This window comes from Poeciliopsis prolifica, unplaced genomic scaffold (assembly GCF_027474105.1).
Source record: "Poeciliopsis prolifica strain line A6 unplaced genomic scaffold, Auburn_PproV2 SCAFFOLD026, whole genome shotgun sequence".
Classification (NCBI taxonomy): Eukaryota; Metazoa; Chordata; class Actinopteri; order Cyprinodontiformes; family Poeciliidae; genus Poeciliopsis; species Poeciliopsis prolifica.
In genome coordinates this window covers 6,455,071-6,472,774 of record NW_026562401.1, presented here as the reverse complement: position 1 = coordinate 6,472,774, position 17,704 = coordinate 6,455,071, and the positions used below count along the sequence as shown (strand labels likewise).

Genomic DNA, 17,704 nt, shown 5'->3' with positions numbered 1-17,704 from the left:
AATAATATATATTTTTCTGGAAGTTCCATACTGTAGCTTTAAGACTGATGAAGCGCTAACGCCATTGGCAGATTTCACTCAATGAAACGTGTCAGAAATGAAACGGGGCTACCAACTGTTAGACTGTACAGATAAAAATATCTACAAAATTAGCTTTGAATATTTTTGTTTTAAAGTTTAAAATAAAATTGTTTTATTTTTTTAAATTGACCCGTAGCTAACAGGAGACACAAATAAATCAGATTAAAAATAAGCAGCCTACAGTTGAATCCCATTGTATTAAGAGCTTTATTTAGTCCCTTTCATACTACAGTCTGCTTGGAAAAAAAATCCAACACAATGACATGAAAAAAAAACCCTGAATCCTGATTCACACAATGAGGAAAGTTACATCATTTTCTTGAAATTTTCTATGGCTTCTGTCACTTTCTGGAGCTCCGTCTGGCTCTGGCGCAGCTGTGGAGGAAAGAGGAGGGAAGCAGACGTTACTTACCAGGGATTCGTGAGTTTTACAGCAAGTCAATTTCTTTTTCTCACCTTCTCCGCATCCTGCTCCTGCACCTTCGCCGGCACCTTCTCCTTGTAATCATTCTTCGCCATCTTCTCCCTCAGTTTCTCCATCTGTTTCTCCAAGTCACCTTTCTTTGTCATCAGTTTAGTCACTTCCTTCTCCACATCAATGAGACCCTGCGATGGAGGGGTGAGGCGGAGAACAACAGTTTTAAATCATCTTGTAATTTCTGCTCTGAAAGCGAGAGTGAAATACTGGAGCAGCGATCGGAGAATGTATGCCTTGATTAGCATACAGATGATGTGTGTTTATGCTTTTAGGGCCGTGTTAGTGCTGTCATGTAATTTGTCTGAGCTGAAATGGAGCATTCAGCTGATTAACTACAGAAAAACATATGGAAAATGTCAGCCCATCTGTTGCATATTCAGCCTAATTTACACAAATATAACAAGAGGATGCAGCAAAACTAGACAACTGTTAGACTGTACAGGTGAAGTTCAACTTGACTTGAAACTTTTAGAGGGATTTTGCACACTTTTCCAGGCAAAATATTATAACCACCTGCCTAACAGTGCTTCTATTGCTGCCACAACAGAGCAAAGCTGTCAAGGAATGGATTATTTGCCATCAAGATAAACAGAAAGCTCTGTAGGCTAAAATATTTATGTTAGAAATAATAATGTTCATCTAGACCGGGGGGGACCAAAGTGAGACCCGGATCTGACAATGATGCTTTGATTACAGCTCAAGGATAAAAGTGCATTTATTTTGCCAGTTCAGGCGGGTGATGTGGTTCTGCATTTAAAAACCACGTAAGATTCAATTTTCAATGACATTCAAAAAAATTAAAGAAATAAACAAAATCTCAAAATGGAAAATGTGATGTGCCACATAAAGTGTTAATCCAGGTATTTTATTGGTTATAGGAACCAAAAATGTCCAGAAGCTTTTTACTAAAATGCAGAGAAAGCAAGAATTTAGCAACAGATCCTGTTCTTGTTGCTGAAAAGACACAAAACATGTTGGATATAGTTTGCTACTGATTCACTTTTCCCTCGTCTAGAGAAATATGACTGCTTATTTTATTAAAATATTCTGGTTAGTTTATTGTTTATTTAGCAGGTAAAACAATATGAAAAGTCATGGTCCCTGGAGAACTGTCAACTGGATATTTTTTGTCTCTATTCCAAAAAGTTTGGACAAGACGAACTTGGACAACAGAATGGACTGGAGAGCCTCAGAGCCAAAAAGCTCAAGGTTTTATAAAATATTGATTCTGCTGTGGGATTTTTCTGGAGGCTGGAAGGAGCTCAATATAAACTAATATTTGTATTAGTTGCATTTATTCTAGTTTCCTGCTGGTATCAGTCAGAAGCTTCTTCTGCTGTAAAACAGACAGCCACAGCATCTAGTGACTTTTTTTTTTTTCCTACAAAATGATTTTCTCTTTTCCAACAAATTATTTTTGCGCTGAAGCGTCCATCAGAACTTCATTCAGATCTGGGGAAGCTGGAGGCAAAGTTAACGCCTCAGACTATTGGTTTTCCCTTTGGTATCAACAAAGCATGATATTTTAATTGTATTCTCACTTCCTGTATGTGGTAGGGAACATTATTGTGCTGAAAGAGGCCACTGCTCCAGATCTCACTTGTCAAACTAACCCAGATCTTCTCATTTCTCCATTTTTTTCTGCATCTCAATTTTCCCGCCCACCAGCAGGTGCCATAATTAGGAGGCTATGAGTGTTATTCACTTGCCTTATGTTAGAGACTCATAAAGAAATGCAGAAAAACATGAACATAAATGGTTACTATGGAGACTAGGCGACCCCTAGACTGTACCACTCCTTACTGTGGATGTAGAAACCCTTAAAAAGTTTCTTCTGCGGCTGCAGTAGCATCATCTCAGACTAACAGAAGCTGCTGCTGTTTCACAGCAGGTGTTGGTGATTTTCTTTCTCTACCTTACTACCGGATGAAGTAGTAACAAAACTGAAAGCCGAAATAAGAAAAAAAGCTTATTATTGTATAGATTTCGCCGATAAAACAGAATCGAAATTATTTAACAATTGTTCTCAAATAAAACATTTTTGTACGTTTTTCCGAAGCTTCTGAATTAAAAATGTATTTAATTCAAAGATTTAAACATCTTTACTGTGGACAATTGAAACTTGAGGTCACAGTCAATACATAGAGGTGATTATTAATATATCTCCTCAACTCCAACGTCTCTGCTTTCTAACCATGCAGAGTTTTAATCAGGAGCAGCAAAAGCAAATGAGGTGGATAAGCAGCTTGGCAACAACTGAGAGTGTCACGCAGGACATGTTACTGCAGAGTATCATCTTTTGCCCACAAATTTAGCTGTTAGCATGTATGATGTGCTCTATTTATAGCAATACATTAATGAATCAATTGCATGATAAATTAAAGCAAACTCAATAATTTCCATTTTTATTATTCATCGTTTTTCTCTCTTTCTACCAAAAATTGGATGATAAAAGGGATGATTGTGGCAAAATGTGTCAATAAAACTACCCATTAAACTGTTAAAATATTAGGTGTCTGCATTCATTAGCCCATCTTAAATTTGAATATTTTTATTATTTTTTTTGGTAATTTGGCAGAATACAATTTAAAAATGTTTTGTCTTTATATGGTGGGCCAGGTTTGGCCCCCAGGCCTTTACTTTGACACAAGAGGTAAAACAGAAAGAAACAAATTCATGTGGCTGCACTACTTTGCTTATCCTCCAACAAATCACATTCAAACTCAAGCGAGGCGTCAGTGAGTCACACCTGCTGCTCCGGGAGGATTTTTTACAACATTTACTGATTTGTATTTCGCAACAAAAGCCACAATCTGAACAGAAGCTACTAGAGGAATCTCACTGGCACAGGAATCAGTCCAGAGATGGCGAAAAAATAATTTCCCAGTCTGCTCTGCAACACAGAGCAGCCTGTCATCATGTAGAGATGATACGGTCATCCCTTCAAAATTAATAAAAAGACTAGAAGAAAACCGGTCTGGTCGGCTGTCAAGAGGCAGACAGGAATGGATTTTATGGAATCGATTATCTTCATGTTTCCCTCTGAAAGATTCTTGCTTGTATTCTCTGTTTTATACGCAGGAAAGGCAGAAAAAGCTCCTGAAATTCACCTTCTCCTCATTTTTTACATCACAAAAACCTGGCATCTTACCACGGCTGCGCAGGCTTTTCAAACCCACTGTCTACTCTGTCGACCCTATTTACAAATTGGACATTAGGGCTGCCTTGAAATGCACTGACTCGGATCACAGTGACGGTCTCAGCGGTCTCAATTTGGAGCACATTAAAGCATTTAAAAATCCAGGCGCGTTAACCCATCTCCAGCACAAAGGAGGAGTCGGATTACTGGGCTCTCACCTTGAGCATGAGGTTGACAGTACATCTGTCAGAAGCGATAGCCACAGCGCAGCCTTCTGGGACCGGCTGGTCGGCTGTCAGAGGGATGACGGCCTGAGAGTAAGACAAGGTCTGAATCTGCAGGCTGTATTTCTGCAGCAGAGACACGGTTGCAGCATCGATGCACTGCAGGTAGCCTACAAGACGAAACACAGGGCAGATTTTAGACAGCAAGTAACATTGGGTTAAGCTTTAATGCATCAATAAGCACTTAAAATTTAAGTTACATTTGTGTTAAAAAAATGTGTGGGAGTGAGAGAAATAAAGGAATGTATAATCTAGACGTAATAGTGCTAAGTGCCTCAACTTTATTTAAGTGCAGTACTTGAACTATGCAATTACTTCCCACCACCTCTATTCATCTCAGTGGAGGCTGAGAGAGCCACCCAGCATGCTTCCAAAAAAACCAACAAAAGAAAGTAAATTTGAATGAAAAGAAGTTTTAAAAGTCTCTGCTTTCTTACAGTCGGCTCTGGTCTTCGTCAGGTTGTAGTCGGCCCTCAGAGATCGGATCGTCTTGACCACCGTCATGGTGAACTCCATGTCGCGGTCGATCTCTTCGCTGTTCCAGCAAAACTACATGAAGGGCAGTACAGGAACACATTTGGCTCAAAAAGCAAAGAGAAGCATATCGCTAACAAACAAACTGCACAATCTGAAGTCGAGATCAGCTTAATTCCTTCCAGTAGCTCTGAGTTTCACCTCTGCGGTGTCTGGGTAGGACGTGACGCAGATGCTGGGTGGATCGGTCTGAGGTTTCCGTCGCGGTAACCTCTGGTAGAGTTCCTCAGTGACGAACGGCATCAAGGGGGAAAGAAGCCGCAAACCCACGTCCAAACAGGTGTAGAGGGTCTGCCTGCATACTGCGGCTTGCCTCTGGGTGGCGCTGTCTTCGTCTGCTTTAATGAACACCGGCTTCACACTTTCCTGCAATATAAAGAGTTTGTTACGGCCCATAATCCGCACGCCCAGCGTCTACGCCTGTTCTTGCAGAGTCATCATCTTCAAATCAAACGAAATTTGTGTCAAATGTTTGAGCAGCAGAAGTTTTCATTTGTGCCGCCATCACTTCCAAAAGTCATCAAACCTCTCCCACATTTACAGAATCAAACTAATTTGGTGTCAATAATCATCTGTGCTACAAAATTATTTTAGCTGCACAAACCAGCACAATTAATTTACATCAGTTTCATTTGATTCTGTTAATGTAATCTGTGAAGGGCCGGGGCAGCTTCAATCGAAGCTTTTATATCTTAATTTGAATTTAATTTTTCTGACAAAATTGCATTTTATCACTACATTCTCACAATTAAGCAAAATATTTCAAAGCCTGGCCCTAATATTCTGTCGTATAACTCACAGAAGGGATAAATGAAATAAAAGCTACTATATGAAGACATTTTTGTCATTTGTTTTAAAAACCGTAATCAGATGTGGACAAAAAAAAATTTTAATTTTATTTTTAAGCCGTATCGACCAGCACTAATGCCACTGCTGCAAAAGTTGGATTTATTTGAACACTTTTTCCACATCTTCACTATCTAAAAGTAGAGGCTCTTACCAGGTAGACGTCACAGAGCTCATAGAGCCAGAAGTTGTAGACGGCGGTGGTGATGGCTGGGAAGTCGTAGGCCTTGAAGCCAGAGTCACACAGAGCTACAGCCGCACTGAGCCTGGACAGGATCCACCTGTCTGCCACGCTCTCCTCTCCAGACAGCTGGACAGACAGAGGAACCGTTTAGCATGTAGAAATCCAAATAAGCAACACAGAAGATCTACTGCTGCAGTAATAAACAATAAAACCTATTTGCATTCATCACCTGTCTTCGCTCCGTCTCATGATCTCACCTGGGCTTTTTCTGAGGGAACAAAGTTGTCTCCGAGTGTTTTCATTGCAAACTTCACAGCGTTCCACAGTTTGTTGCAGAAGTGACGGTACCCCAGGATGCGGTTGACATCCAGGTTGATGTCCCTTCCTGGGAGAAGAAAAAAAAAGACACATGATGACTTAGTAACACAGGATTTTATGAATGTATCCACCTATTCTAACAGCAGTGATGTTGTATTTATTTTGGGGTTTTTATGACAAACTGGGCAGGCGTCAAAGGAGAATAAGAAACTATGTTAGGGATTTCACCTTGGCTGGTGTAGGCACACAATGCGAAGCGGAGAGCATCTGTCCCGCATTCTGGGATGCCGTTTGGATAGTCTGACTTCTGGCCTTGCTTCGCCTTCTCCACCTCTACAGGATCCAAGTTACTGTCCGTCAGCTGGGCGTGAAGACCCTACAGGAAGAGGAGTAACAAATTTTAATAATATAAATCCAACTTCAGGGGCTCCAGGTCTGCAAATGCTAAACAGCAAATTGAAAAATGTTTTCCAGATTTCATTATTTACTTGTGACAGATGAAAATTTAGATTTAAAAAGTGATATTTTAATATATTTATAGCAAATTGGCACATTCAAACACTAGGGCAGGGGTGTCAAACTCATTCCCGTTTTGGGCCAAATCAATATCATGACTGCTCTTAAAGGACCGGTTCTGCCGAATGTATTGATAAAACCCATTCACAACCTGTCAATATATGAATAAATTTCCAAAATTAAATATTATCGAACATCTTTTCAGTCCCTCCAGAATTCTGTGATTCATTTTGTGATTTTTTTTTTTTGCAATAAAAAACAAAGTGTTTGTGACACTAATTTGGAAATATTTGCAATATTTGCACTAATCTCTATGACAGTAAGTGTTACAGATATTACTGTATAGATTATGGACTATAATCTGGCATCAGTCAAAGCCGAGGCAGCTTTTTAGTACAAGCAAGAAAGCTTTTGACCATTTTTGAGAAAAATCTGTAAATAACTCCCAATTGTATGTTAGCGCAAAAAAGTGAGAGGATTTGTTGATGTTGCATAAATTTCCACAATAACTCTCAAGAAGCTGGAGGAACTGATTGATATAAGTTGGCAGTAAACAGATAAAAACTTAATTGATTTTATTGATAACTTAATGTTTAGTGTTTTGTCTAGAATCTCGAGGGCCCCATAAAAAGCTATGGTGGGCCGGATTAGGCCCATGTGCCTCGAGTTTGACACGTGCACTAGAGCACTTGAGTTACGCCAAAGCTGCAGATAAATACACAAATATCTCACAGCTTTTTAAAGCTATTTTTAAGTAACTAATCTTTTATAAATTACAAAACTAAAAATAATGTTTATTTTACATTTCTGCAAACTAGAAAAACTGCTTTAAAAAGTGAAGGTTTTTTAAATCTTTTGCCGCATTGCAGCAATTCATTTCAGTGTATTTTACTCATCAAGGAAAAGACTTTGGTTTGTCTAAGAATCATCAAATAATTGGCATGAAGCAGAGGAAGAGGAACGTAAAACTGGGTTTAGAGCGGCCCAACACCTTCATTTATGAAAACTGTAAGGAATAAAGGGGAACAACCATCTCTGAGGAAAAAAAGTGAAAAAAATCCCGAATGAAAGTAATTGATGAACTTAATCGTTTGGTGTCATCAAAAACAAAACAACGAATAGCACTCAGGGCTGTTTATAGTCAAAGTAACAGCATCAACGTGACAGGAAGTCAAGGGTTTGCAACTGATTAGATGTGTAGCCATAAGAAAACCACTAACCAGTGAGGCTAAATCAAGGAAAAAGGTTTCAATTTGCAAACAGTAATAACCCCAAAATACAAAATTAAATCCCAACTGCCGTTCAAAGGGAATGTTTCACTCTAAAGTTTCTAGGTTGCTGTGAAAATTGCAAACAAAATAATATGGGAAGCGTTTCGACACCCGCTGATTCCCTGACCTGAATGAGCAAACCTTTTATAAGGAAAAACATCGTAAAGGGTAAAGTTCAGTTTACTGCAAGTGAAGCAGTGCCCCCTAGAGGACAGTTCTGCTCCAGCTGACTGAATAACTGCAGGAGAGATTGATGGCTTCAATAAAAGCCTGTTGGAAGCAGAAGGAGGTGGTTAATAAAGCTTTTTATAAGAATATGAGCTTCAGGGGGCCAAGGAGCTTGTAGTGAACATGTAAAAATAAAAATCCCAACTGGGAGACAAAGACAAGGGTTTTTTATCTTTGTGTGTTTGTGTCTGAGGGAATCTATGCATGTTTTTTTTTTTAACAGACAAAACTCCAGACTCAATTTCCAGAGTTCCCACTCCTTTTCAGACAAATACCAAATTTAACTGAATTTATTGGCTGAGGTTTGAGTTGAGGTTTAAACCTGCAGAAAACAGAGTAAAGAAGGATGGAAGAGTGGAGGGACAGATAAAAATTGACAGAAAGGAGGCAGGACAGACAGAATGATAGAGAGACAGACTGGATGAAAAGACTGATAGATGAGTGGATGAAAAGTTGGACAAATGGATTGATGGACAGATAGATAAATGAAAAGATGCATCAAAAGGCTAGGAATGGATGGATGGACGGGACGGACGGATGGACGGACGGACGGACGGACGGACGGACGGACGGACGGACGGACGGATGGACGGATGGATGGATGGACGGACGTCCAAATGACCAGCTATAAATGTATATTTTCTATAATTATTTATTTCTTTGATCTTCCTCGTCTGGTGATGGAGGACCCCTCCCTTGAAGTAGGAACCTCAGAGAACAAATCCTGAAGCATCATGGGTAACGTCGTTAGCGACTCTGTTACCTCCAGGGAAATCCCGGTGATGACGTCCAGCGGGTCGATGACATTCCCGAGGGATTTGCTCATCTTCCTCCCGTGGGCGTCCCGCACCACGGCGTGCAGATAAACCTGTTGATGAGTGACGCCACCATCATTCTGGCTGAACGTCCTCCAGCTGAAGGTCACTAAAGGTCGGCCGGCCTCACCTCTTTAAAGGGCAGCTTGCCCGTCAGTTTCAGGCCCATCATCACCATGCGGGCTACCCAGAAGAACAGGATGTCGTGACCCGTCTCCAGCAGGGTGCCGGGGTAGAACACGTTCAGGTCCTGGGTCTGAAACATGAGGACACACTCTCAAAGTCACATTTTACGAGAGGTTCATGAAGTGGACCTGAGCCTGTTTATTATCTTCATAAAAGTTACAGGTGAACTCAGAACCGAGGTGAAGGCACTCCTGGTTTATAAGCTCTGCTTTACAGCTCCTCAACTTCTGCGGAGGAGACTGCAGCCTTGGTGGCATTTGCAATGGTGACGCGTCAGGCGAGTCTTACCTCATTAGGCCATCCGAAAATAGAGAAGGGGAAAATGCCAGACGAGAACCAAGTGTCCAGAACATCCTCGTCTGAAACACGAGAGCAGAAGAAGGTTAGCTCATCTGCTCAAATCGTTGGTTAAATTGATTTAATTAAGTGAATCTGCGTAGTTGCAAGCCGGTTAACCGAGGTACTGAACGAGCGAAACGAGTAAATCTCACCCTGCCGGAGGGAAATTTGATCCACAGACACATTGAAGCGTTTTGCTGCTTTTTCTTTGGCCTCCTCCTCTGATCTGCCACTTACCCAGTAATGACCATCCATGTCCTGGAGATAAAAACGCAAGATATGAGCAATGCTGATGCAAATCGCTTTGGCCCGTCATCTAAAGCCCTCCACAGCAGAAAGAAGCGATAGACGTCAGTTTACCTCGCCGGGTTTCACAGTGGGATCATTTATGGTGACGAAATAGGCAGGAATACGGTGACCCCACCACAGCTGCCTGGAGATACACCAGTCTCTAAAAGAGAATGGAGGAGAATGTAAAACGGCTCTTAAATGATTGATTTTTGAAACAAGACATCGTCAATTTATGAGAAATTGCTTCTGAAAAAAAGAAGCTAAGTTTTGCACAAATTTTCTGCTTCACAGTTACAAACTTTTACAGATTTAGTGAATCCAAAAAATTACAAATGGTTTAAGTCACGCATGTCAAACTCAAGGCATGTGGGCCAAATCTGTCCTGCCAGAAGATTTTATGTGGCCCTCTGGACTGTAAAAGTAGAATCTTAAAGATAACAGCTGTGTGTTTTAAATGTATTTGTTTTTGCGCCAAATTAGATAAAGGTGGAAGCATGTTTAATACTGTATAATGTCAAGAAGTTCTCACCAAATGCAGCTTTAGCTGTTTATTAAGAGGTAAAACACATTCTGCCACAAACGGACCTTTAAAGACATCAAAATGAAAATGAGTTTGACAAACCAGACTGAAGCTACAATTGCTAAAATCTTCTTGTAAACATTAAACCTTTAATAATCAGGCGTTATCAAACAGACATCTGGTTATTTCACATGTAAACAACAGACTGCAGGTTTCTGTTTTGTTTAGTTTTGTTTCCAAAACTAAACTCTGTGGCAAATCCTCTCCTGCCAAACCAGTAGGGGCACAAATTCCAGTCAAGAGTATTTTTCACTTGCAAATCACAATGCGTAGTTGTGAACTGACTTCTGTAACCTTGTAAAAGAATAATGGCTGAGAATTTTATCTTTGTGCATCAGTAGATAATAATTTGTTTGTAAAAAAAATGAACATGAGCTACAATTTTATAGTTTTTTGTTAAAGATACAAAGCAAAAATCTACAGGTAAAAACTTTATTTATTTTGCTTTTGTGTGAGTTTGAGTTGAAATAGTTTGGGGTTTTTCGATAGTTTAGTTTTATTTTGTTGTGACTTCTTGTCTGATTCAGTTAGTTTTAATTCGTTTTTATAGTGCGTTTACTAGTTTTATAAACACACAATAAAGTTCTAGTATGTTGTCATTTTTCCCCATTAATTGCAGTTTTTACTTATTTTGGTTGATGTTCAGTTTTGATAGTTTTATAATGACCTTGGTTTCAACCTGCAGGTATGGATTATGTACATAACAGAGCTACCTAATGTTGTCCATCCAGTTGAACCACGTCTTCAGGTGGTGATCGGGGATGATCTTGAGCTTCCCTTCCCTCACGACGTCTGCAGCCTGTTTGCCCATTTCTCTGCAGTTGACGTACCACTGAGGCTTCAGCAGCGGCTCCACGATGTCCTTTGAACGGCTGATTGAGAGGAAAAAGGGCAAAGATTAGGAAATCATCCTAAATGATGGGCGGTATAAATCTTTAAATAGTCTGCGCTCTACCTGCAGACGGGCACAACCATGGGGTTGTCTTTGATCTCTTTAAACTGGCCTCTGTCCTTCAGTGCCTGCAGGACTGCTGTTCTGGCCTCGAATCGCTTCATGCCCTTTGGGACAGACAGAGGAGGTGAAAATGAGAAAGTCTGAGTCAAAATGGCTTCCCTGAGCCAAGCTGGCTAAGTGTCACAAAGAAAATGCCCTCGCTGCAGGAGGAACAGAGCTAATGAGACACTATACCAGGAAGGGAGGAGGCACATTAATGAGCAGCCCATTTTCATCCAGGATGTTGATGAAGGCCAGATTGTGTCTCTCTCCGACCTCGTAGTCATTATGGTCGTGAGCTGGGGTGATTTTGACAGCACCTGAATGCAGAGGGTGGGGAGGGACAGAAAAGGACAACTGTAATGAGCCAAAAGGCCCGGCTGAACAACTTTGTGAATACGTCTTCTCTTTTCCCTGTGACAAAAACATACCGGTTCCAAAATTCATGTCCACAAAGTCGTCAAAGACTATCGGCATCTTGCGCTCGCAGAAGGGATGCAACACGGCTTTTCCCTTCAGATGCTGGTACCTGAGGTCAGCCGGGTGGACCGCCACCGCAGTGTCTCCCAACATCGTCTCGATACGGGTTGTGGCCACGATCACTTCCTCATCTGAGGAACATCAAGTTCAGGAAATTTACTGACGGTGGGACACGCTGTCTTCGCTAAAATCATCTGTTCTGCTTCACTTTATATACCTGATCCATCCACCTTGTAAGCAAAGGACACCAAGACCCCGAACTCGACTTTCTCCTTGTAGCCGGGCACAGGGAGCAGAGTTCTGCCACTGAGCTCCTTTTTATCCACCTGGAAGACAAATATTAAAGGTTTATTGAGACGAGAACACTGCGATCAGAGCTGACAAAGGATGGGCAGGAATCAGATTTCATTTTGTCTGCATCGGCACATTCACAGCTCTGGTAACAAATTTACATCCATTCATCACAGGCATGAAGGTCAGGATAACTTCTAATGGTGGATTAGAGTCGTTCTTTTCCACAACTTCACTTGATTTTTAAACCAGAATAGGGTGCACAAGTTTTCCAAGTGTTTAAAATTACAGAGTTCAACTAAATTAGTTTCAAACATAGTTAATCATCTGAGGCCAAGAAGCATACAGATTTGTTTATGAGACTTTTTATTTACTAGTCAGCGTAAATAGTTACTGTCATAACTATCTTATAATGGAAAATGCTTAATTTCACATATAGTATCTGTATTTTTAAGACAAAGTTTTCATATAATGAGTAGAACCAAGTTTATCCAGAAATCTTTACCAAAAAGCTGACTTTGCTGCACTTCTCTAATATATTAAACTCTGTTAAATATTGCAAGAATTTGAAAAGAAAGTGACCTGAATTTTGTTCTCATAATAAATTAGTTCAACGGAGCTTAAAAGAATTTGAGAACTAGAAGCTTTTCTTTTAACACAGCAAACGTACAAAATCCTTTTCACATTTTTAATATATGATGAATAACACTCTCTTCTTAAAAAAGAAAACAAGTCATATGACTTAATGTGATTAATTTAACAAACAGAATGAATTTTAGTAACTGACTGACCTGAAGCAGGAAAAATATATTCTGATTTATTGTTTTTAAGTCTTTTCTTAAAGCTTATTTTTTCTCGTTGGTTTTTAACTCAACTTGAATTGTTGGTTTTTACAGTTGCTGTTAATGTATTTGCTGTTTTTAATTTTTTGTTAAGTCATACAACACTTTGGTCAACTGCACTGCATTTAAAGTGCTTTATAACTAAAGCTGGAGCAGAATGAAAAAATAAGCAGGTTATTTAACTTTTTATACAGTATATGTCAACATCACAAGCAGTTTAAGCAAAGCGAAATGAGGACAGGTTCAAACTGACCTCTATGTCAGAGATGGCGGAGTTCAGTGTGCAGGACCAGTTGACGAGCCTCTTGCTCCTGTAAATCACTCCTTCGTCATGCATGCGGATGAAGGCCTCCTGCACTGCGTAGGACAGTTTCTGGTCCATGGTGAAGCACGATCTGTCCCAGTCCAGAGAGGAGCCCAGCTTCTTCAGCTGGTGGTAAATGCGGTCTCCCTTCCTTCAGAGGAGAAAGTTCATTTTCATTACCTGTTCATTAAAAGTCGTTTTGGATCAACTTTCAGCTGGTATTTAGACTCACTCGTTCTTCCATTTCCAAACTTCCTGGATGAAGTTCTCCCTGCCCAGATCGTGGCGGCTCAGACCTTTCTCTCTCTTCAGCTTCTTCTCCACCACCACTTGCGTTGCGATGCCGGCGTGGTCACAGCCCGGGTTCCACAGTGTGGTTTCCCCCCGCATCCTGTGCCTAAAGAAGAACCTCACTGCAAAGGTGACCTCTTACGCTTCCTTGAACGGGTTAGGATATGTCGATATACTACACATGTTCATGACATCTCTGCCCAGTTTTGACTATTTTTAGGGCGTCTCGTCACTTTAAATCAAATTAAGCTGCTACTGGCCACGCCCCCAAATCAACGTTTTCACTCACATGGGAAAATGATGTTTGTACCATTACTCTTTAAAGATGTAATGGCATTTCTGCAGCCATTTTGTTTGGTAGGTTTTGTATGTGGATTATCTTAAAACCCCATGAGGTATGGGGACGAGTGGTAAGTGACACTTAAATAAAAGTAATCAATCCATCAAAAGTAGAGCCTCCTCTACAAACAACAAGAGGTTTCTGAATAATACGACAAGAACAAAAACCCTTGTCTTTTCCAGCAGCCATTGTACAGCACATAGCGGTAAAACCAGCTGACCAAACGTGTTGGAACTTCACTTGGATTGCTAGGTAACAGGCTGGGCTTTGCTGGGGTTGCTCGGTGATAAGAAGTGTCTGCTGATTTTTAACAATACATTCATTAGGGGTTTGAAACATCTAATTTTCCAACCACCTAAAAACATAAACTTATTGCCAAAACAACAGCAGGGTGTTTTTTAGGGGTTTTGGATGTTTTTAAAACCAGTAGAAATCGAAATGGAAGAACAAAATCATGCAAAGTGTGAATTTTGCATAATTGGTGCCCTTTAAAATTCACAATTTCACTGAAGCACTGCTTTGATATTTCCAGTTACAAGACAGTGAAGTATAAATTACCATCTGGTCAAACAATCCTGAATGGCGTTGGTGAGAGCGTGACCCAGGTGAAGAGATCCGGTCACGTTTGGAGGAGGGATGCACATCATGAAGACGCCACGAGGATTCGACTCACTGATGCTCTTCCTCTATAAAATGAAGGAGATTAGATTTATTGATAAAATGTTCTGATCCAGAGTTGGCATAATCAAAGAAGAGGGACACGCTTACACCAAACTCAGGTTTGAAAAAGCCCTGCTTCTCCCACCATGGATACCAGGCAGCCTCCACGTACTGAGGGCTGTACGAGTCAGGAAGCGAACTGATGACGTCTAAAACCAGAGGTCACAGAGAAACTTTAAACTCTATAAAACAATTCAGATTATATGGTGAAAATAATCGTTAGTCCTGCAAAACAGAGAGGAACAACATGTCAGGATCATCAAGATAACACACAACAGCCCATACAATGTAATTTTTAAAGGAATCTACTCAGTGGCAATTTGATTATCGAGTAAAAAGCATGGACTCCCTGCATCTTGCTAGAATTTTCTGTAAATTTTAAAAAGGGTTTTGTGTACAAATTTATAACATACAAAATGATTAAAGAAGGAAAGCGTTTTGTGTTTTAGTTGCGGGTTGAGAGAAAGTAAAACTTAATTTCCAGGATGGTTACCAACTCCCACTGCAAGAAAAAATACTCAGAACAACTCATGAAGTTTGGTCTCAACTTTTCTGTGTTCCTGATTGTAATACAATGCAAGCAGGAAAGTAGGATGTATTTCAGTTTTTCAATGTGACAAATGAAGAAGATGAAGAATAACCAGATCTGCGATGTTCAAACTACCTTTTTTGTCTCCAGGGTTTGTAGGAATGTTGTATGTAATCACTCCAAGCTCTTTCTTTTCAGGTTTTGCCTTTTTCTGGAAGACAAAGCAGCGAGGACCAAACACAAAGCATTTATCAAGTCATGTGTGATGCACATTTTGACGCTTTTTGAAATTACAAAAACACTCTTTCAAATATTATTAATTTTCTGTACCTCTGCTGCAGGTTGTGTCTTTTTCTTTGCCTCCATTTCCTTCTTCTGTTGAAACTTTTCCAGTTTTTCTCTCTTCTTTGCTTCCTTTTTCAGCTGTGCCTCTGTCTTTGGTGGACCTGCAGGTGAAAATTAATAAGGGAATTTAGAGATAAACACTGCTGCAAATTTCAAAAATATTCCTCTAATGTTTTCGAATCCCAGTGGAGGACTCGGTTTACCATTAGCAGCAGAATTATTGGAGTCTACAGCGACATTTGCAGTTTTTTCAGCAGCCTTCGGTGCTGGTGTTACTGGTCCCACTTTCTCACAAAGAGCGATCTCTCCCAGCACCTTCAGGAACTGAGGCTGGTTGATGCAGGTTGTGAACCATCTGGTCACGTTGGTCACTGCCTTCCTGTCTGAAGGCTCCAATGCCTGAAAATAAAACATACTAAAACAAAAAAAGACCAAGCAGGGAGAAGCAATTATCATTGGGTAGAGCCGCATACGTACATATTTGAACGGCAGAAGAATAGCTGTAGCAACGGCCATGTCAGCCAGAGTGAGGCTCTCTCCCACCAGGAAAGTTCTCGGTGCCAAGGCCAGATCCAGAACCTTTAGAACCCGCATGAGTTCTGCCCGTGAACTCTGCTGCAGCTGAAAATCAGTTCAGAGTTAAAGAAGAGAATTCAGACAATCTAATCTCATCAGAGGTGGATAAAGTACCCAAGGAAACCTGTATGCAGTTTGCTAAAAGCCATGAAGGGACAGAACAAACATGTAGAACAAAAAGTGAAACTATTCGCAAGACACTGGGCAGACCTGGCAGACAATCTTTAAGACAATCCAAAAGAGGCAGAGGGCCTTCTTCCAATAGGTCAACAACCCTGAATATACAGCCAGAGCTGCAGTCCAATGGTTTAGATCAAAGCATATTCATGATTTAAAATAAAACATCTAAATCCAATTGAGAATCTCTAAGCAAGCTGAAATTTTTTGGGTAAAGATGTGCAAAGCTGATAGAGCAGAGAGCCTTTTGGATATTTATCTATGTCATATGATGGGTCTAGAAAGTAGAGCTGGGCAACAAATCAATACCAATATACATAAAAGTAGTTATATATCAATAGAAAATGCAATCGATAGATTGTTGAATACTTTCACTGAACTCTGATTCTGAACCGCACAGCATTCTGGGGGATGTAGGCAGAGGAAAAGCTTTAGCCACTCAACCTCTCAAAGCCAAATTAACTCAACTAACTCACTTACCTGGCAACAACCTCTACAGTAACTTGCACCACAGCAGTTTCAGGTTTTGCCACTGAGCCTCAAAACCGCTTCAAAATAAACAAACTGAACAGGAAAGGTCACACCACCAGTTTGGCTGTATTTCAGAAATTTTAAACGAAAACATAATTATTGATATTGACTGACATTAAATGCTGATAGGTTTTTGCCCATCCCTTATAACCTAAAATATTGAAGAGGAAAGAATGCTGCATCTAAATTCACAACAAGCCTTTGCTTACCTTTTTATCTACGCCCATCACTCCCATCAGAGGGAAGACCACGGCACAGGAAACCGGGGTGAGCTCGTTGTCTGCGAAGCTGAGCCACTGCCACACTTGGCTCTGTTGCTTTGAATCCACGCCAGCTCTCTTCCCCTGAAAAGCCAGGTACCATGCCACAGCACTGGCCCCGCTCAGGACAGAGTCCCCGTCCCCGGCAGCGGGCAGGGCCAGGGCGGGTCTGGAGCGGGCATTCAGGGAAGCTGGCGGATCCTCCGAGATGATCCGAGGACGAGATGATGGACAAAACTCAGCAGCGACGAGAGCCAGCAGACTCCTGAAGTCATCGGGGTGAGGTGACACGTAGAGGGTGGCCATCTCTGGAGGAACAGGAGTTTGGCACAACACCAATCACACAAACATTTCCTGTAAAAGGCTCAGCAGATTGTTACTGGATGAACAATCTGACTCATCCAGTCTACAGAAAAACACTAGCCATATTAAGAGACTTATGTTAAAGCCGATAAAAAGTTTCAAATGTACTACTTTTTAAAAATATGGGTGATATACAATATTGCTCCCGTTGACAGCTGGACCATAAGGTGATTTTAACACCTTGTACGTTCTGTTTTATTAGATTTACAAGCTGATCTCTGTCAACACCTGTCAACTCTTAGCTAAGTTAGCCTTAGCTTCTCTGCCAAAGTAAAGCTTCACTTTTTTCCTCTTACTCTGGGTTTTGTTCGCACTGCTGCAGCTCCAGACTCGCTGTGTTTAAGCAAAGTTGTAGCGCTTTCCTGTGAGAAAAAACGCTTAGAGAAAAGTAAGCCTTACCTTTGAATGGAGCAGAGAGACTTCAGCTCAGTTAGCAAACACACAACCACATGAGACCGCTCGGTCTTCCGCGCATGCGCCATCTGATGCAACGTAACAACAACTTCCGGTATAAAATAAAAAGATAGATAGATAGATAGATAGATAGATAGATAGATAGATAGATAGATAG

The 17,704-nt window shown here is 40.7% G+C and overlaps 1 protein-coding gene across 1 annotated transcript; it reads right to left on the bottom strand.

Annotated features, from left to right (window-relative positions):
• Nucleotides 1–269: 269 nt before the first annotated feature.
• On the bottom strand, nucleotides 270–17,604 carry vars1 (valyl-tRNA synthetase 1). The gene is made up of 28 exons (XM_055047753.1): nucleotides 17,533–17,604; nucleotides 16,720–17,078; nucleotides 15,704–15,847; nucleotides 15,430–15,625; nucleotides 15,212–15,327; nucleotides 15,017–15,092; nucleotides 14,401–14,501; nucleotides 14,191–14,318; nucleotides 13,234–13,398; nucleotides 12,951–13,152; nucleotides 11,782–11,890; nucleotides 11,516–11,695; nucleotides 11,280–11,404; nucleotides 11,046–11,149; nucleotides 10,804–10,962; nucleotides 9,580–9,670; nucleotides 9,372–9,477; nucleotides 9,169–9,239; nucleotides 8,825–8,950; nucleotides 8,643–8,747; nucleotides 6,093–6,240; nucleotides 5,804–5,931; nucleotides 5,517–5,672; nucleotides 4,658–4,882; nucleotides 4,420–4,531; nucleotides 3,917–4,092; nucleotides 538–687; nucleotides 270–456 (listed from the first exon to the last, which is right to left on the bottom strand). Exons 2-28 carry the CDS (start codon nucleotides 17,074–17,076, stop codon nucleotides 388–390), a joined length of 3,825 nt encoding a protein of 1,274 aa, XP_054903728.1. The 5' UTR covers nucleotides 17,077–17,078; nucleotides 17,533–17,604; the 3' UTR covers nucleotides 270–387.
• Nucleotides 17,605–17,704: the final 100 nt, after the last annotated feature.

What these genes read in the sequence shown, in the direction of transcription:
- vars1 (XM_055047753.1), bottom strand. Translation starts at nt 17,076, where the DNA reads ATGGCCACCCTCTACGTGTCACCTCACCCCGATGACTTCAGGAGTCTG. An exon ending in CCGCCATCTCTGACATAGAG is followed by an intron (nt 11,891 to 12,950) that starts GTCAGTTTGAAC and finishes TTTGTCTTCCAG; the next exon opens with GTGGATAAAAAGGAGCTCAG. An exon ending in ATGTGCCTCCTCCCTTCCTG is followed by an intron (nt 11,150 to 11,279) that starts GTATAGTGTCTC and finishes TCTGTCCCAAAG; the next exon opens with GGCATGAAGCGATTCGAGGC.